Source organism: Microcebus murinus, chromosome 4 (genome assembly GCF_040939455.1).
Source record: "Microcebus murinus isolate Inina chromosome 4, M.murinus_Inina_mat1.0, whole genome shotgun sequence".
Taxonomy (NCBI): Eukaryota; Metazoa; Chordata; class Mammalia; order Primates; family Cheirogaleidae; genus Microcebus; species Microcebus murinus.
This window is the reverse complement of record NC_134107.1, coordinates 98,884,150-98,905,934: the sequence shown is the minus strand read 5'-3', so window position 1 is coordinate 98,905,934 and position 21,785 is coordinate 98,884,150. Positions and strand designations below refer to the sequence as shown.

Genomic DNA, 21,785 nt, shown 5'->3' with positions numbered 1-21,785 from the left:
ATATGGATGAATCATAAAAACATCATGCTAAGCAAAAGAAGCCAGATACAAATGATAGTACACCCTATATGATTCAAATAGAGAACAGGAAAAATTAAAGTATAGCAACAAAGAGCAGAATAGTAATTGTGTAGGGATGAAGTGGGAAAGAGGGGTGGGAACAATTGCAAAGAGAAATGAACAACTTTATGGGGTAATGGAAATAATGTATTCCTTAATTAAGTTAATGGTTACATGACTATATATGTTCATTTGTCAAAATTCAATGACCTATATATTTAACATTAGTACATCCTATTTTACGTAAATTTTACCTCAAAGTTGATTTTCAACATGAAAAATGTGTTACCTCTCAATTCTAGTGATTTCTAAATACTAAACAGTATTTGAATTCACAAATTTACTTCCACAAAGCAGTAAGTTGTAATGGGGGCAGAAGAGAAATTACTCATTAAAACTCAACTTTTTCAATGTTGCTTCCTTCAAGTAATTAGGAAAACTATAAAATAGGATAGGTATAAACATAAAATTAAGAAAAAAAGCATTCTTTATAGATTTCTAGCACATAATTAAATAAATCAGAGAACCTCAAAATAGGATAAGAGCAGTATTTTATAGGAATCTTTTAACTCCATGCTTGCTTTTGGAAACATAAATATTTCATGATCTCCTGTACAGTTATTTAAAATTTTTAAATAAATTAGATGTTGTAACTTTAAAACAAAAATCAAGGCAATTAAAACACTGAATATATTTTTTTTCATACTATTCCCATTTTTTTCCTAGTTCTCCCATCACTCTCACAAAAGCAAAAAATTATTCAATTAAAGGTTTCTAATATGGGTTGTTGCTATGCTAAGCTACTGGGCTTCTTAAGCAGACTTTTTTTCAAGTGCCCGTAAAAGATTAAGGAAAAGCTGGAGTTAAAGAGTTTGCTATGTTTGCATATTTTACTTGAATAGAGTTCATAAATGTTAATTATAATTTTATTATGCTTAGGGGAGGTCGACCTTGGATTTTCTCATCTATCCACGCCACCCATTAAAAATCAATTACAAGGCTGAGTGTGGTGGCTCATGCCTATAATCCTAGTGCTCTGGGATTCCAAGGATGGAGGACTGCTTGTGCTCAGGAGTTCGAGAACAGCCTGAACAAGAGTAAGACCCCATCTCTACTAAAACTAGAAAAAAGTAGCTGGGTGTGGTAGCGCATGCCTGTAGTCCCAGCTTCTCAGGAGGCTGAGGCAGGAAAATCACTTGAGCCTAGGAGTTTGAGGCTCCAGTGAGCTACGATCATGCCACTGCACTCTAGCTGGGGCAAAAGAGCGAGACTCCATCTCTCTCTCTCTCCATATATATATAAAATAAATATGCAAATCTCCACACCATATCCACTTAAATAATCAATTACAAGTACTTTTATGTTAATAAATTCTTATCATTAATGCAAATAAATGATCTTTAAGAGGATCAACCCCCATTTATGTCTAAGTTTTGTTTTAATAGACAAGGAAATTAGTTTTAGACGGGGAAGGAAGAAGAGAAGGGAAATTTTAAAGAGCAGGGCTTCTTGTTATAGGTAGCTTCAGCAGAGGAGAGACAAGAAATTCTTAAGAAATGAATCATGTCCTCCTATAAGCTCTTTCTAAATATTCAGATTAGGGTTAGGTGCCCCTCTTATAAACTCCCACGACACCCTGTTTATTCCTATCCTAACATTAAGAGTCAAATTAATTTGCATTTATTTTTATCCTCTCATTAAATTTTATGCTCCAAGGATGCAGAGGCTATATCTTGTTTACGAAAGAGTTTTACATTTATTCTAACACAGAAGGACATTTTTTAAAATTGCCAATAAATTAATGAAATTCAGAAAAGTAGAAGAATTTAGAGATGGGAAGAAGCTCAGAAAGGGAGGTGACCAAGAAGAAAAAAAATACCATCATGTATAGTCAATTTTATTAATTATGCCTAGGTTCTTGACAAGTTGGATTAGGACAATATATTAGTATTACCTACGAATACTGCAAATCTGTTTTCTCCAATTCATAACAGTTTCAGCCTGATAACCTTCCCTTTTAATTCTACATCAAAAATAGATGAGGAACAAAGGATAAAGAAGAAAAGGACATGTCCTATTCATTGTTCTCTTCTCCCCAATTCCACCACATTAGCCACATTTATTATTCTAAATTTATCTGCTAATCTGAGACACTGATATACTTTTAAAATGTAAGAATTACCAGATCAATACAAAAAGAAAACAAACCTCACATATGCAGTCAATTCAGAATCTATAAAATTCAAACTAATAATGCTATTCTGTCCTGTCAAACTGTGCTGTCTACACACATTCAGATCTGTGGTAATAACGAACTGAAAACTAAGCCATCTTACCATTCAAAATTCAGAAATCTAGTCTCTCAAATGCTCAAATTTATTATCCTACCTCTTATTCAAAATCAAATGAAACGTTTTTCCTTCTTCTTCAAAGAAATGTTCTACCTGTAGACCAGAAGCTGTTTTAACCTACTATAGAGGGTTAAATTCCACCCTCTATAACATTGAGAGCAGCAATAATGGCTAACTTATCATATCTTTGGAATGTCTTTTTTGACCAAAACAAAACCCTACTTCTTTTTGACCAAAACAAACCCTACAAATTTTACCAAATCTGCACTGAACATCTGTCTATACTAGTTATTTAACACTGGAGTCTGTAGGTGCTATAAAGAATACAAAACTACTAGGAGGCTGGGCGCAGTGGCTCACGTCTATTATCCTAGCACTCTGGGAGGCAGAGGCAGGAGAGTTCGAGAACAGCCTGAGCAAGAGTGAGATCCTATCTCTTCTAAAAATACAAAAAGAAATTAGCCAAACAACTAAAAATATACAGCATGGTGGCACATAGTGTAGTCTCAGCTACTTGGGAGGTTGAGGCAGAAGAATTGCTTAAGCCCAGGAGTTTGAGGCTGCTGTGAGCTAGGCAGATGCCACGGCACTCTAGCTTGAGCAGCAGAGCAAGACTCTGTCTCAACAACAAAAAGAATACAAAACTACTAGGAGTCTGCTCTCAAAGAACATAAAATCTTAGCAGGGAAGGTCAATAGTGAAACAAATAGAGAAAGAATGACAATGTCTAAGAATCAGAGTATGGTACAAATAATAGGCCCTATATGTTATGAAAGAAGGAAAGGAGAAAAAATGGACTCCTAATCCAAAATAGCCACATTCAAATTTAATTAAAAAAAATAGTTTTCATCATTTTTATCTTTGCTGGTTTTACAACACACATAAGCCCATGGTTTTGTTGCTAAATCCTTTATTATCTGATAATAATTATGATTATTAATCATAATTACAATACAAATGTGTGTATTTCTGAATATGAGTTCCATAAGGTCACATAATCACTTTGATATGAACTATATCCTAGTACTTTGTGTGGAGACAGACAGAAAGAGGCTTAAACTTCCTTGAAACTTAGATGCAGTAATACTTCTTCATTTCCATCATTCTTGGTGCCATATGAAGATTTTTTTCACAAGTATTTATTTTTAAGTGCATATAGAGTAATGGTAAACAAATGCATATTTCTATTACTGTACTTATCAAAATATATTACAAATTTTCTTTTGTACTGGACTGTGAGTAACTAGAAAACAGGCACAGTCACCTATTATCTTTGAATCCCTGTTAGCATAGTACCTAGCATATAACAGGTACTAAAAAATTAGTTACTAAATAAATTTGCATTTATTTTACATTAATGAAAATTCTTTTACAGGGTCTTACTCTGTTGCCTAGGCTGAACTGCAATCGTGCAATCACAGCTCACTATAGACTTGAACTCGAGGGCTCAAGTGATTCTCTCACCTCAGCCTCCCAAGTACTATGTTTCCCCAAAAGTAAGACCTACCCATAAAAGAAGCCCTAGCGGGATTTCTAAGCATTTGTGCAATATAAGCCCTACCCCGAAAATAAGACCTAGTGATGGGCATGGCTACGCAGCATATCTGCACAACCCATGCATTTTGTTGCGGTAAAGAAGATGAGCACCCCTTCTCATCTGCCCCATGGAGGTGACTGGAAAGGTGCGGGCAGTCCCACAAACAAGGTCGGCTCCTCCTGTCAGGTCCTGGCCATCCTGTGCGTGCTGCAAGCTGAGGCTTTGAGGGGAAAATAACACATCCCCTGAAAATAAGCCCTAGGGTGTCTTCTTGAGGAAAAGTAAATGTAAGACCCTGTCTTATTTTCAGGGAAACATGGTAGCTAGGACTACAGGCCCGCATCACCACACCCTACTAATTTTTTACTTTTTGTAGAGACAGGATTTTGCCATGTCTCTTGAACTAAAACTAAAGACTATGCAAAAGACTAACTTGAACTAAAGACTATGCAAAATAGAGAAATACTTCTATAAGAATGCTAATTAACTTTCTGCCCTGGCAAAATTCCAACTGCAACAGTTTGATTCCCTACCCACCCCAAAATAACTCCTCTACTTGCGAAGAAATTTTTCCTTATTTCCTATCTTTTAAGGATCATAATACTTCATTTGGAAGCTGACAAATCAATATCATGCTTCATCTCATCATATGGTGTTCTATCAAATTTATGTAAATACTATCTATTCTTTCCTAAATTTTATTTCCTCTTCATAACAAAGTTCATATTTCTTCTGTTACAACAATGTGGCATTTAAAGCTAACATAAAAAGATTGCTTCTTACTCAACAGACAATTAGCAATGATCATATTTTGAAAGTGAAAAAAATTAAGTCTTTGTAATACTTTGGATGAGTTGGGGAGGAAGTGATAAAAAAAGTATTCTGAAAAAAGTGTGAATGTACTCTCAAGTTTCACCATATATTCCTGAAAAAAGGCCACATCTATAGTACCAGATAGTATATTAATGAAAATGGAGTGTTATACACGTAAGGCAACATGCTAACCCTTTATACTACATTTACTTTAGTGAAAACTTTAAGGTATGCAGAAAGCACATTAGTGAAAGCACATTAGTCTTTCTTTACCTTTTATTTCACGACCAAACTTCTCTTAAGTCGCACCTCTTAAGAATTAGCTTCAGGGAAGGGTGTGTAGAGGACTATGTGCAACCTCATAAAAACAGGTCATTTTTAAGCTGGTGCCAGACATACATGTTTTATGAGTAAGACCTCAGATAATCCTTTGATTAAGAAGCTTCTTGAATCTAAATGCATAATCCTGCCAGCAAGAGGAGCCTTAAATTCCAAGTGTGCTGATTTCATTCTTTTAGGCCACTATCAGAAATAAGTCACTCTTTTTAAGTTACCGTAAAGATTTTCAGAAGGGAAGAAAGATCTATTAAGATAAGTCAAGATCATCTTATTCTGTCAATTCTCACTACTAAAATACTTGATCTCAATCTCAACATTTAGTCATTCAAAACTCACTTAATAAGTGCTTCCAATGTGTCAGGCATGATGGGAGATGCAAAGATAAATCTAAACACAAATAATTAGATACAAAACAAGATTTCAAAGTTTGAAAACAACAAAAGTAGCTGGGCAAAACTAGGAAAGCCCTGTGAAGAAGGCAGTATTTGAACTGCACCTTGGAAGGCCAGTAGGATTCTAAAGTAGAGGAGGTAAACCATTCTAGACAACAGGAATGGCATGAGCAAAGGGGGAATACCAAGACATATTTGGGAAATGAAAATTTGGAAGGTGATCTGATACCTTTAAATGAATAGTAGATTAAGGTAGAATGATAAAGTGGTAACAAATTATGGCATATCTTAATAACTATTTGTACTTTCCTAACAAGTACATGACCTTACTTTAGTAATATTAATCTGACAGGTCAAAACAGAATATAGTAAAATGGAGAAAAGGAAATGAATCAATGTGAAATCGAAGTAAAAGAAAGTTATGAATCTATTAAAATAGTCTAATAAAATGAAGAAAAACTGGACAAGGCAGTGGAGATGAAACCAAAGAGTAAAGGATGAAAAGTATTGTGATGGCATAATCAGGGGAACCTGACAAAGAGCTGACTCCAGGGGATAAGGGAAATGGAGAAATTGAAGATGACTATAAGGAAATAAGACCAGGTAAATGGAAGAATGATACTGTCATTAAGCAAAAGAAATAATCAACAGAGTAAATAGACAACCAACGAAATGGGAGAAAATATTGACAAAGTATACATCCAAGAAAGGACTAATATCCAGAATCTACAAAGAACTCAAACATATTAGCAAGAAAAAAACAATCCCACCAAAAAGTTGGGAAAAGACATGAATAGACATTTTCAAAAGAAGATGGACAAATGGCCAATAAACATATGAAAAAAGGCTCAACATCACTCATCATCAGAGAAATGCAAATTAAAACCAGAATGAGATACCACCTTGCCTCTTTCAGAATGGCCATTACTAAAAAGTAAAAAATCAATAGATGTTGGTTGGCACCACGAATACAATGAAAAGGGAACTCTTATACACTATTGGTGGGAATATAAATTAGTACAACCTCTGTGGAAAACACTATGGAGATTCCTCAAAGAACTAAAAGTAGACCTACCATTTGATCCTGCAATCCCACTACTGGGTGTCTATCCAGTGGAAAATAAGTCATTTTATCAAAAAGACACCTACGCTCATGTTTATCGAAGCACAATTCACCACTGCAAAGATATGAATCAACCTAAATGCCCATCAGCTGATGAGTGGATAAAGAAAATGTTGTTAAACAGATACCATGAAATACTATTCAGCCATAAAGAAGAACAAAATAATGTCTTTTGCAGCAATTTGCATGGAAAATTGAGATATTATCCTAAGCGAAGTTTCTCAGGAATCGAAAAACAAATTCCACATGCTATCACTTATAAGTGGGAGCTAAACCATGGGTATACATGGCCATACAAAGTGGTATAATGGATACTGAAGACTCAGAAGACGGAATGGGGGGAGGTAGGGATAAAAAATTACCTATTGGGTACAATGTACACTATTCAGGTGATAGGTACACCAAAATCCCAATTTCACCACTATACATAATCATCTATGTAACAAAAAAGCACCTGTACCCCCTAAATCTACTGAAATTAAAAAACATTAGGGAAATTGAGAGAAAGATTGATTTCTAGCTGTAGGGAACAATGATGAACTCTAGTTTGATCACTTTGAATTTTAGGAACACTTAAAAAGAAAGCATCCAGCAAATAGTTAAAAATATAAGACTGGAAACTAGAAGAAAGATTGAGGACAGAAACTTGTCATGCCTACATGCATAAGACAAGAAGGGAAGAAGCAATCAAGTAAACAGAGACAAAATAACTACAAAGAGAAAAGAACTAGGTTGATATAATATTATAGAAACCATAGAAACACTCACATTACCAAATGGTTCAGAAGGAAGGCAAGAATTGAGAAAAAAAAAAGTTAATGGATTTTCAAATAGGATGTTTTGGTTCACCTTTGAGATGATATGAGTTCAGAAGTCAGATTATAAGAGGTTAAGAAGTGAATGGTTTCTGAGGATACACAAGGTTCATGTGGAATGTTCTCTGCAAGGTTGAAAAAGAAAACAGAAACAGCAACTTGGTGGGGGCAAGAATCAAACGAAGGACTGTTCTTCTTAAAGATATGAGAAGACCGAGTAAGAAAAATATAGGAATTTTTAAAAATTACACTGAAGTATCCAAACCAGGATATTTTAGGTACTATTTGCTGCTGTTATGGACTAAATGTTTGTCCTCCTGTTCCCCATCCCATCTCCTAATTCATATACTGAAGCCCTAACCCTCAAGGTGATAGTATTGGGACAAGAGGCCTTTTTAGAGATAATTAGGGTTAGATGAAGTAATGAGGGTGGAACCCTCATGATGGCATTATAAAAGACACCAGAGAGCTTTCTGTCTCTCCCCTTAACCCATGCACTGAGGAAAGACCCTGTGAGAAGAAAGCAAGAAGGCAGTCATCTGCAAGCCAGCAAGAGAACCTTCACCATAACCCTACCACAATGGCACCCTAAATCTTGGATTTCCAACCTCCAGAACTGTGAGAAAATAAATTTCTATTGTTTAAACTACACAGTCCATGGTATTTTGTTATGGCAGCCCAAGCATGCTAAGACAGCTTTAAGAAGATATGGCTTGTTTTCTTACACGTAATACCATCAGTGGGAATCTCTTCATGACACCAAGATAGAATGAGGATTAAACTCAAAATTCCCTTGCTGAGTCTCTTATTTCCCACAGTAATCCACAAAAGTTCTCTCTTATAATATTAGTAAGAGAAAGAGAAAATGAAGTATTAAAATTGCAGCTCAGAAAACACATCCATACATGTTAATAGACTCCAAAAGGTACAGAGGGGGAAAGGGAGTAAATGAAACACAAATATTGACTGACTGGCAAGTTAAACAAAAAAATCAATACAAAACAAACACTTGGTTTCCTTTTAAAATGATCAAAGTAAATCTATCTCTCAAAGTAGCTCTAAAAATGGCTAAGAAAGTTTAAAATAAATAACTTGTAAATGAATAACTAGCATTTGTGTTAAATACCCAGCTAATGAATTTTACCCCAAGAGAAGACAATATACAATCTCAAATGCCTGAAGTGGGCTTGTAACAAGATCATATAATAAAGCAGAATGACACTGGTTGCTATGACTCTACTCAGTTTTATTCCAGTATTTCCAAGCTTTCCTGGACTCTCTAGAGAGTCTTTTTTGCCCATGCTAACTGCACACAGTCTAAAGAAGTCTATTCACCCAGGTAATAAAATATCTGTAACGTCAAAGAGATTTATGTTAGTATGCTAACACTGTTCAATCAACTCATCCCTCTGAATGAGCATATTTTTAAGGACTTATGGGCTCAGTTCCTTCCAAAAAAGGTATCTCAAGGGTTCTCAAGAAACAAAAACACAGAGAAGCCACACCTTACTTCTTGATTACCACTCAAAATGTTTCTATTACTACCAAGTCAATGGCATGTCTGAACTAATGTTAATATTCCTATCACTGGTAAGATATTAAAAAATTAGTATAATATTTCTAGTTATAGATTCCTAAATTGTTAGTCTTTATCCAAAGCACACAGCAAGCTTCCGCATGTATACCACATATACTGCATATATTACCAGATCTAGGAAAATGCTTAAGGAGATGAAATACAACACTGCAAAGACCACAGGAAAATAAGAGAGCTATAACGATAATGTTCACATTCCTAAGGAGAGAATAAACTATAATAAGCTCTTTATATAGAACAGAAAGAGTTGCCAGAAATTAAGAAGGTATTTCTTACATATAAGGAGTGAAATACTTTGGAGGGAAGAAAAAAGCACAAACGTAAAATGCCATAAGCAACATTTCCTGTTGAACTACTGTAAAAGGTATAACTACACAGAAAAAGTACTGGTCACAAAAACCAAGTAGAGAACTATATGCATCTGTATAACATAGAAGCACTACATGGCTTAGAAGCAAACCCTGAGACTTCGGAATATTAAAAAGTATCTGAGGGCTGGACATGGTGGCTCTAGCCTGTGAGCCTGTAATCCTAGCATTTTGGGAGGCTAAGGTGGGAGGATTGCTTGAGGTCAGGAGTCAAGACCAGCCTGGGAAACATAGCAAGACCCCATGTCTTAAAAAAAAAAAAAGTATCTGATATTATGAGCTGAAGTACCAACAGATGTAAACTGTCAAATGTCTGAAAAGGTGGGAAGGGAAATTCCATATATTTTTTTCCTCTCATGTATGTCAAGCTAGGAAACACTTGAACCTGGGAAAACATCCACTTGATAGACTTGTGACTCTATTAAAGGAAACCTAATTTTCCACTGAAGGCAAATTTGGAAACTTCCTAAAAAGAAATAACTTACTAGTCTGTCAAAGATTATTTTACAAGTCTTGGCTCCAGGCAGTGCTTTTCCTATGTACTTTTTTTCAAAAAGCTAATTAGATGCCAAAAGAAGGGAAGAGGGCAGGTAAAACAGCATGAGAAAAGACAAAATATGTATGAACTTAACAAACATGGTTTATTCTATCTTTGGAAGACAGAAAACAGTCTAGAAATATGCATTTCAATCATCTGTTGCAAAACTTGACCACTAAGGTTGAGCTTGCTTTTTGTGAAGATTATTTTTTAAAAGTACCATTTAAAAATTTTCCCATTCAGAAAAAGTTTCAGGGAAATTGCTGAAAGGCATAGACAACTTCTTCAACCCATGAAAATAAAATACTTAAGTATTTTTGCTATCATGGATAAATCATACAAGAATGGCTTTTTCAAATGAGGCAATTAAAAATAAAAAATAAAATAAAAATTCCAAAGAACTGCTAATATATATCTGGTGCTAAATTACACCAGTACTATACTTAAGAGGAAAAAAATTAATTGCTTAAATTCTACATAATCCAAACTGTGCATCAAAGACATGGGAAGAAGATGACAAGAATTTAAAGCCCATCCATGTTATTTGGAGGAACCTGACCCAAACATATTAGAGACAATCATTTTCCTGACATAAATAAGATGAAAGAGAAGATGGGTAATGTGGCCTATTCTTAACAATGTTAGTTTCTAGCAACCTTAAGATTCCGCATCACAGCCACATTAAAACCCCAGGCTCCCTTTCCCTGCAGTAGATCATGCCATGCATAGCAGACATAAGAAAGGCTGCAATTATTAAAAAAAAAAAAAAGAAAGAAAGAAAAGAAAAGAAAAGAAAAGAAACAGCATGAAGCAAGCTCCAAAGGGCAAGGCTGAATTAGCTACATTAGCTTACCATATATCTCGGATCTACTCTCCTCTGAACTAGACTTTGTCTTCTTGGAGGAGCTATCTGCACAAGAGCGGGAGAAAAGGAGAGAGATATAGAAAATATGGAGACCAATGGAAGGGGAAAAATTCATGGGGAAAAAAAGGATGAATCATGATCAAGTTAAATCGTGCAAACACAAAGTATGAACATCACAGATGATAGCACTTAGAATAGTCATGAATAGCACAGGTAATGACATATTTTAAAGATTTACTGAAGAAAAGACAGTGCAATAAAAATACATTCAAACAAAACAACACATGAATAGTATACAAAATAAATCATCTGGTAATTGTAGAGATGACAAAAGCACTAAAAGCTACAAAATCTCATTATGAAGCACTGTATACCACCTTGCTACATCTATCTTTGGAGATAGGCACATCACAGATGAACAGTATGGAATAAATCTAACAAGGCTATAGTATTTTTATGAATATAGGGCAGAAACGTGTGACCCTTATTAGCAAGACAATAAATAACTAATCATATAAATGAAAGCCTCTGAACCCCATGGCTTCAACTTAAGGTGTCAGAATAGAGAATTCTCTCTTCATGGAGATCCATAAGTGACACATTATGAACTTCCACCACTAAAGCCTCCTAAATTGATGACTGGGATTTCATTTTACCTACTACCCAAGATGCAGAAAATAATCAGCTATTTAACTGCTAGTTTTCCATTCCTAGATAACATTTATAATATTGTTTCAAAATAAAAGAGCAATTTATACTAAAAGTACGAAACATCTTAATTACATGCATAAGACATATTACACTTTATTAAATATTCTAAATATTTCTAAATAAAAACATGTCAAAATAGCTGCATCATGTTATATATTTTAGATTCCAGTATTTACTTACTTTATGTTCTGTCACAGGGACAACTTAATAAAACAGTGTGTACACAAAGAACATAGATCAGCCTCAAACAACAAAGGCAAAATTACCAAGCAATTTTTATAAATTAAATACTAAGTGAGTTTACAAGGAGAAAGCAAAAGAAAAAAGCCTATATTTTATAAGAGAAATTTAATCTATATGCATAAAATTAATTAAAAGTCTGCTAACACGGAACTCTAGGAAAGATCTACATTACTTAGGTTGCAAGATAGCCCTCTGAGTTTAGAGTACTTTTTGACTGAAGAAAAAGGGACTTCTAATTTGTTTACTCTAAAATGAGACAATCATTAATTTTTGAAGCTGCAATTTATCTAATTCTCCATGATCACAATTGAATTTTTAAATGACTACAGAAGTTTGTAGTTGTTATAATTTTGATTTTATGACATATTACTGCTCATACCATGATTCATCTTAATACTAAGCCCTTGATCTGATCAAAATCTCCAATTATCATATAATTATTTTAATTATCATTATTTTTAAATATAATACACTCTACAATGATGCTTCTATAGTGTAATCTATAGTGTTGAAAGTTCAAAATGCTTGCACTCCTGCTGAATGCGAAGTCTTTATATGACATAACTGGAGGGGAGGGAGAGTCCTAAAACAGATCAAACAACTACTCCTGAGTGTTTCTGGTAGCTTAAGCTATATTATTTGACACTTCACTACTCTTAGTATTCTTTGGAAGAATATACAGTGTTTTACCTGTGGGGTCAAAATCATGTGATGCAATACGCTCAACTTTCTGCTTCTTATCTGTTGGTGACTCTCGGTTCAAAATACTTCCATGCCTAAATTAAATCAAAGCAATCAAACATTTATTACCAAAAAACCTCATGAGAATAAAAACTTAATTTAAAGATTCCAAAAATATGTCTTACAAAGAAAAACCAGGAAATCAGTTTATCTTACACAGTATCATAAACCTCTCTAATTTATATTTTTCAAGAAGTTTTGGTGATCTCGTCTATTGATCATAAAAAGCACTTAAAAAAATAAAAATAGTATTCAGTATTAAAGTCTATTTTACTCTTAGAAATAACTACTTACATTTTTTTAGTGGTTTTCACAGGTCAATACTATCATTTCCATTTAACAGACAAGAAAACACTGCCTAAAAGAAATTAAACACATTTTCCAACCCTATATATACTATAGTGACGTTCAAAATACAGCATTATGAGAACAGTTTAAAAAAAAAAAAAAACTAAAACCTTAGGCAAGCCTCACTTTAAGCCTTCCCACATGGTTCTAGCCACAGAAGTCTTAGCCAACTACCTTCAGGCCCAATGACACTAGAATCATCATTTCTTCTCTGGCAAAGCCAATTATATTGATCAGATAATGGCTGGACCACAACTATAATACACTACTTATCAATTGAAATGTCAAAGTTAGCACTGGTATCCTGGACTATGCCATCACAAAAATGATAAAAGTACTATAATAATGAGGAATCACATACCACCTACATTTTAAATCACATTTGTGATAATTAAGATGAGAGAGAGAAGAAATGCTGAAGCACAAGTCCTGAGGAAGAGGCATTTAACCCCTGAAAGTAAATATATAGATATGGATATAGACACAGACATATTTGAACATTTTGGATTTTTTTCTTTAGTAATTAAAACTAAACCAGTGTCAAAGTTCATTAACTAAAGGCAGTTACAGTCACACAAGTGATGAAGTACATCAAAACCTAGCAATCTATTTTCATCTCCCAAGATACTCACAATTCAAATCATAGATTATAAAATTCAATTTTTTTCATAGGGAGTGAGCTAAAGTATCAATGTGAACTATTAAAATGCTTACATTAAAAACTTTAAAAATATTATCAAAACAATGCTGTCATTCAAGAAAAAAATATAGAACACCTTTCATACTTAAATTTATAAATCATTTTGAAATTCTGAACTACTTAAATGCATGTTCTCGAAACCACAAAAACCCACCACCATAATTTCAAAGAAATGTTTCTAACTAAAATTTAACCTAAACTTTAGTAAGAAGTGCAAATGAACAACTTACCTTATAGGTTTTTTGAGGGGAAACCTGAAACAAAGGGAGGAAAAAAGGACAGATGTAGTTATTTCACTTATAAAATTATTGTTATATTTATTCATTCTACTAAACCAGAATAAGAGATTTAAATCTTATGCTAACTTTCCCAAAGCAAGATTTAACAAACAGGAAGAAAAAGAAGTTGGACATCATTTTAAAATATCTTAACTACTTTGTTAAATCTTAAATTATAGATACATTTACCATCAGCTGTCCCTGAGTATGGCTTCTTTTTAAAAATCCAAATAATGACAGCAACTGCTAAACTTGTTTGGGGCTTATTAAATACTATGTACTATTCTAAACTTTTAACATATATTATCTTACTTAATTCTCAAAAAATAACTCTATGAAGAAATACTATTTTCATTTTACAGATTTTTAAAAACGAAGGCAAAAACAAGTATTTTACCATTAAAATATTATACTTATTGTCCCCCTTGCAAGGAAAGTTCCTTCCCACCCATTACTTTTCCCCACTTCTCCAAATATTTAGGTGCTGATTATTACACTATTGTGTCTTCATAATGCTCAATTATTTATGTTTAGCTTTAATAACAGAAATCTATTCATGCCTTACCTAACAATAACAACAGCAAAAGAAATCTAGAAAAAAAGTGTCATTGGAGTCCTAATAATTACCAAAAATATGTTCCAAAAGTAGCAAACAAATGGTCATTTTTTCTGTTTTGTTTTATTTTGTTTTGCTGGAGATTCTGTAATCTGAAAGAATACAGCCATTTCTTCCTGTTCTTTCCATTAAAGAAATATTATTGGAAGATTCGTGATAACGGTTTGATGCTATACATAAATGCTAATTTAAGTTTAGAAAAGTGGTCTCAAATATCCTCCTATTCTTCATGTGATATCCGTCCTTCCTTTTTAGATTATTTCAACTGATGGCATTTTATGTAAAGATTATTTAGTCCAGGTAATAAGAACAGTGCTTTCTTAAGAATATCAGTAAAATTGGGGTTTTAAAAATGGCTATTAGTAAAGATAGTAAGAAATAAAACAATGATACTTGAATAACTATTAATATTTTATTTGGCATGGAGGTAGTTTAGTTCAAAAATATCTCTAAAATATAAGTGTAATTACAACTCCCTTTTACTCCTATTTAAATCTAAATTAATCCACTGAAAAAAACAAAGAACCTAAAAACCTTCCTTAATAAGGGATGGCATGTTAACTCATAACAGTTAGCAATAACAAGTAAAGGGGGTTCTGGGACAAGAGGACACCACTCTAGAGAACAAACTGATTTTACAAAAGACTACCAAATCTTCAGAAACAGGAGTTCCTAAACAGTCTGTCCAGACTTGGTGGGGTAAGAGTGAGAGGGAACAGGAATACAGTTTTTAAATTTATAAAGAAATATAAAAGTTGTCAGAAAAGATTTCCAACTGAGTTTCTACAAAGGATAACAACAGCAATTATCAACCTTGGCCACTCTGCCTAGTAGCCATTATAAAAACTCCTAACCCAAAACAATGCTGCTTATATCAGGGACTGCCACATTCAGGAGGATTCTGGAGAAGAATCCTGGAAGTTCATTGACTACTGATTATAAACCAGTTTCCGGAGCTCTTTTCTCTTACAAGGTAATGAAAAAGGAGGGGAAAGAGGAGGACAAAAATGGAATAAACAAGGATCATGCCCATAGTCAACTTGCTTATCAAAATCTACTTACTACATTCATAAGGCACAGATGAAGTTCTCAAATAAAATCATATTTTTCTTTTATTGATTTTGGTGAGAAAAGAGCTAGCCTTTGACAATATTCCAGTGAGAAGTGTTCTGAAACCATATGAGAAGAAATAAGGATACCACACTCAAACCTTAATTCTTACCCTTCTCTCTCTCCATGGCATTTGAATTTTTTCCTCTGGTTTTAGTTATGATAGGAAATTTGAGACTCTAAGTGGTTCTTCTCAATAAGGGATAATTAAAATGAAGGAGAGAAAGTTAAAGGAATTTTACCTTCATTGGATAATAGTCAAGATTGTATTAACAGGGCCGGGCGTGGTGGCTCACACCTGTAATCCTAGCACTCTGGGAGGCTGAGGCGGGCGGATTGCTCGAGGTCAGGAGTTCGAAACCAGCCTGAGCAAAAGCAAGACCCCATCTCTACTATAAATAGAAATAAATTAATTGGCCAACTAATATATATAGAAAAAATTAGCTGGGCATGGTGGCACATGCCTGTAGTCCCAGCTGCTCAGGAGGCTGAGGCAGGAGGATTGCTTGAGCCCAGGAGACTGAAGTTGCTGTGAGCTAGGCTGACGCCACCACGGCACTCACTCTAGCCTGGGCAACAAAGTGAGACTCTGTCTCAAAAAAAAAAAAAGATTGTATTAACAGTCAAACAATGTTAGTTACTAAATTTAGAATTATCAAGAATCTCATTGGTAGGTATACCCTCATTTTAGCGATGTTAAGATATGGGGGGAGGAAGTCCCTGCTTGTTGGAATCAATGAAATACAGTCATTTTATTGGAATCCACTTCAGTGAGAAAAGGTACTAGACAAAGAATAAGAACACTGCAAATTAGGTAACAATTAAGAAAACTCTAAGGCTCAACCCTCATAAAATGATGATAAACATCAGTGAAGAAAATATACTATTACAAATTAGAAATGGGCAGGGTGGGATGAGAATAGTATTATTGATTATTATAGCCAATGGCAAATTCCACATAATTTCAAGGCCTTGGGGGCAGGGGACTCCTCAGAAACAAATATAACTGTCTAGTTCATAGTCTAGTTTCACAATTTAACAGGTATTTGAACTTGGGAGAAGTTGCTTACCCTCTCTTAAGTGTCATCCGTAAAACAGCGATACTACTAGTTTCTCACAAATTTGTTTTTAAGTATTAAATTAGGAAATGAGAAGCACTGCCTAGCAAATAGTAACCACTTAATTATTATTAGCTATTAAGAAGAACAAAAATAAAATCTGAACATTAGTGAAGTGGATTCAAATTAAATAGAAAAGAAAAAAAGGCTGGGTACTTTGGGAGGCTGAGGCAGGAGGATCACTTGAGGCCAGAAGTTTGAGACCAACTAGGCAATATAGTGAGACCTCATCTCTACAAAAAAAAAAAAATTTTTTTTAATTAAAAAAAAAAGTTAGTGGGGTGTGATGGCACATGCTTGAGGTCCTAGCTACCAGAGAGGCTGAAGCAGGAAGATCACTTGGGCTCAGGAGTTCAAGGCTATAGTGAGCTATGACCAAGCCACTGCACTCTAGCCTGGGCAAGGTAACAGCAAGATGAAGAGAAGAGAGGGGAGGAGGAGAAAGGGGGGAAGGGAAGAGGGAGAGGGTGGAAGAGGAAAGGAGAAAAAGAAAAAAGGATAAACTTAAAGACTAATAATATTCATTTTTATTAAAAAGGTTTTAAGAAAATTCAGTTTTTATTAAAGAGGTTTTTAGCTCAGTAAAATGCATAGAAATGCATAATTCAAAGCCAGTAATGAAATCACAGATTTAACTCACTAAGTTATATTATCTAAAATTAACATCAATACTCAAGCTAACAAACTTTTCAGATGCTACAGAGTAAGAAAAAAGATCAGGTTACAATCTAAACTTTCAATTTTCCTAGCATATAGGGTCAGTTATTATCTTTCTAACCTAGTGAAAATGTGTTGACCATTCCCACCACTTACTAGCAAAAAAGTCCATTATTTCCTCATCTCCTTCAAAATGTCAAGAGTGATTAAGGCAGTCTGTGAGCTAGATATAAATCAAGTTTTTCATTTATCTATTTCCACAAAATAATTCAGATGGCCTAAAGCATAACACTTAAAATTTAAAACTAACATAATTTAAAACGAATTAGTTTTAAAATTTAAAACTAATATAAAGGCTGAATCAGCCTGCTCCAGTATTATATTATTTTTGACCAAATAATAATCAAAACAGCTATGAGGGCATTTGTCTGCAACACAAAACAGCTCTTAAGTATAGGGATTTAGCACATAGTGCTGACTCCAGCTGAACGATTAATTGAATCTTTAGTTCTTTGGACAGTAAGATTCACAGAATCAAAAGTAGTAAATGATCCCAAGGGAAAAAAAATACTAGTCATAAATCCTTTCACCACTTACAATTTATAACCGGTCTAGCTTAAAGTCATTAAAAGAACTAAAAATTAGGAATTGGCAAAAAAAGAAGAGTCTGAACATTATCTACAATAGTCTTAGCGATGTACTTTTTTATTAGCATACAGATCCAAAGCATGAAAAGTGGTTAGCAGAGCTGGCAATAAAACATTAGTTGTATCATCAGGACTCTAGAGCAGAAGCTACAGCTGACAGAATGACTCATGGAGAATTTTTCATGGTGTTATTAGATTTAAACCTCTGGACCTTGCAACACAAACCGCAGAATGACAAGGATCAAGGAGCTCAGTTCTGGTGTAAAATCCAAAAATGATTCACTAGAATGTAATGTAAGATCTCAATTTAACTTCTTCAATACAGCTCAGTATACCACCAGTCTTACTGAAGAACTTAAACACGCAACAGACCCTTAATAAGGAGGGCTCAATCTTACTTCCTGGACACACACTGGCAAATCAAATAGTAAATTTTTTCTAAATTACCTTCATTCCCTCTGCCAGAGCTATTATAAGACTGAATATTAATTGTTGTTGAACTGGGAAAAGTAGTTCGCAATTAATATAGCAGCTTAGGCTTTCATTTCATTATTGATAATCTGGAAAATTATCACCTTTGTGAATACTTCCTGGAAGGTTACTAAATAACTTTCCTTTGCGATCATGAGTATCACTATTATCTTACAGTTTCTTTTTAGATTCGATTCCCTTCAGAAAACCAGGTAAAAAGTACTGCCAGAAAAAAAGTATGAGACCCTCAAAATACTTAAGAATCTTCATCCCATTAAATACCACTCAAACCATCAAATCCATGCTTATGAAAGAGATATTACCATTAAACAAATGTAAGCAATAAACTGGACTCTATGAAATGATCTCATGACTTATAAAACAGAGATAATGCATGATTTTTGTTTGATAAAGATTTAAATCTTAATCTCATTTCACATTTCCCTATTTAAGAATATGTTGGTAAAAGGCCGGGCGAGGTAGCTCACACCTGTAATCCTAGCACTCTGGGAGGTGGGCGGATTGCTCAAGGTCAGGAGTTCGAGACCAGCCTGAGCAAGAGCAGGACCTGGTCTCTACTATAAATAGAAAGAAATTAATTGGCCAACTAACATATATAGAGAAAAAATTAGCCGGGCATGGTGGCGCATGCCTGTAGTCCCAGCTACTCGGGAGGCTGAGGCAGTAGGATCACTTGAGCCCAGGAGTTTGAGGTTGCTGTGAGTTAGGCTGACACCACGGCACTCACTCTAGCCTGGGCAACAAAGTGAGACTCTGTCTCAAAAAAAAAAAAAAAAAGAATATGTTGGTAAAAATAAGAAAAATGTTCTCCTAATCAGAGATGGGCATCTTTCCTGCCAAGATTTTATATAAAATACATTATGATTCAAATGTTCAAATTTTGTAAACTAAAGTGAGAAGAATAGTTGAGCAAAGTTTTTTGGGACAACCTGTTTTCTGCAAATTTGCCAAAGATACAATTGTTCTTCTGAAAAAGTAGAAAGTCTTAGTAAACTTTTACCTTTACCACTAAAGTACCATTGAGATAAGTTCCAACATACAGCATTATTTACTTTGCAATCTGAGCTTGAGCATTTTATTAAAATGTAAAATTAAAATATAAAATGATGTCAAATATTTTAATCTTTCAAATAAATATAGAACATTCCATGATATAAAAGAGTTCTCAAAATTTAAATTCTCATATATATCACTTTAAATCACAAGTGTATTTACAGTTCGGTTATACTTTTTATTAAAGAAAAAAATCTAGTCCATCCATAAAAACAGCATTCTGTAGCAAGAAAGTAATTACTGTTACTAATATTTTTTTTTATTTTTTATTATTTTAGAGATGAGGTCTTGTTATGTTGCCCAGGCTAGATTCAAACTTCTAGGCTTAAGCAATCCTCCCACCTCAGCCTCCCAAGTACCTGGAACTATAGCACCTGGCTTATTTTTATAACATTTTCTCTTTCAAGGGATTGAAGAACGAGACTATTATCTTTCTAAAATGTAAAGTTGCCTATAAACTAATAGTTCTCTCTACCTTTTTAATATGCAGAATGTCTCTTTTTCCAAAGAAACACATGTACAAAATTTCAAAAACTAAAAAGACAAAATAGAAAAAAAATTTACTCATAATCTCAATATCCAGCATTTTAATGCATATATTTCCCTATCTTTTCTCAATATAGATTTCTGTATATGATGTATAAAATTTCTTTTTATAAAATTTAAAGCATATTAGACATATTGTTTGATAACTTCAACTTAATAAACATCAATACAGTTTTACAACATTAAATATTTCACTACAGCACTGGTTGTAAACTGTGCTCCATAAAATCCTAGGAGTTCACAGAGAAAGAGTGGGTAGATGGGGCTCTAGACTTCCCATACATAAGAGCTACTTGGTTTTTATTTATTTTATATTAATATATTGAACTTCCAAATAAGACAAAGATTTATAAAACAGAGTCTAAATAATTCTTAATTTAATTAATTTAACCAGTTCCTTTTTGTAAATATTTAGACTGGGTTCAGATTTTCAGCATAATAAACAATGTTGTGACAAATATCCTTGTAACTCAAGTTCTACACTCCCCCTTGATTTTGTCCTTAGGATGAATTCATTTATAGTAAGGAATCCAGATGGGAGTTTGAACTAGAGATAAGAGGAGTGTGTGGGGACTAGGTAAACAGAAAAGAGAGGATACACTGGGCTCCTAGCTTAATTCAATGGACTCATGTCTAACCTTTAGGGAAAGACAGCATCAGAAGCTGAAGAAGCTAAAACCTGTGGCCTTGAGGCCACATGTGGCCTTTTGACCAAATCCAAATTTTACAGAACGTATCATTTTAATAAAGGGATTTGTTCTATGAAGTTTAGATTTGGTTCAGGGGCCGCACTTGGGGATCTGGAGGATCACATGTGGCTTGAGGCTGCAGGATCCCCACCCCTGCTAGGGTAACATTACTTTGGTGCCCAAATGACAAAATACGAGAGAGATTCTCTCCCTATTTTTGTTAAAAGTAAAAAGTAAAAAAACAAAACAAAATTCAGGTATCTACATAACAGTAGTTACAGGTGTACTATCCAAATATTGAATAAATGCCAAAAGGTTAAAATGAATTCTTAATATTTTCAGATGAATTTGTTTTATTAATCACAGCATCAATACATTTGAAAAGAGTATACATAAATGCAGAAGATGCATTTCTTATGCAGTATGTGAAAAGTACTAAGTGCATACAGAGATTCTCAGTTTTCCCGTATTAAACATGAAAGCAACCGTAAATTGGGAACCATTACATTTGTTGTGGGTTAAACTGTGTCCCTTCCAAACATATGTTGAAGTCCTAACCCCCAGTACCTGGGAATGTAACCTTATTTGCAAATTGGGTCTTTGCCCACATTTGTGGTGTCATACCTAAGAAATTTTTGCCTCACCCACAGTCACAAATATTTTCCTATTTTCTTGCAAAAGTTTAATAACTTTCTATTCTACTTTTAGATCTACAATATATTTTGTAATAATTTTTGTATAGTGTATGAAATATAGATAGAATTATTGTGCATATGGATATCCAATTTTTCCAGCACTATTTGTTGAAAAAGCCATCCTTTCTGCACTAATTGCCTTTATACTTTTGTTGAAAATCAGTTGACCATGTATGTGTGGGTCTACTTTCAGAATACAACAAAGGTAAAGTTCCCTTTTCATTACCTAACATGAAGGTACATGTTATCAACATGATTTATCACTAGTAATGTTTTTTGATTTTGGTTTTTTTTCTTTGAGATAGTCACACTGTGTAGCTTGAGCTACAGTGCCGTGGCATCA

The 21,785-nt window shown here is 34.0% G+C and overlaps 1 protein-coding gene across 5 annotated transcripts in view; it reads right to left on the bottom strand.

Annotated features, from left to right (window-relative positions):
• The window catches only part of ARHGEF12 (Rho guanine nucleotide exchange factor 12), a 149,148-nt gene that overhangs the window by 72,486 nt on the left and 54,877 nt on the right, over window positions 1-21,785 (bottom strand). For 3 of the 5 annotated variants that reach the window (XM_012773507.3, XM_012773512.2, XM_012773509.3), the window contains exons 2-4: window positions 13,772-13,795; window positions 12,443-12,528; window positions 10,787-10,843 (exon numbers count right to left, since the gene is read on the bottom strand). In XM_012773507.3, coding sequence (XP_012628961.2) covers window positions 10,787-10,843; window positions 12,443-12,528; window positions 13,772-13,795 — 167 coding nt within the window. The remainder of the gene's footprint in view (window positions 1-10,786; window positions 10,844-12,442; window positions 12,529-13,771; window positions 13,796-21,785) is intronic. The other 2 variants (XM_012773510.3, XM_012773511.2) reach the window with 1 other exon arrangement.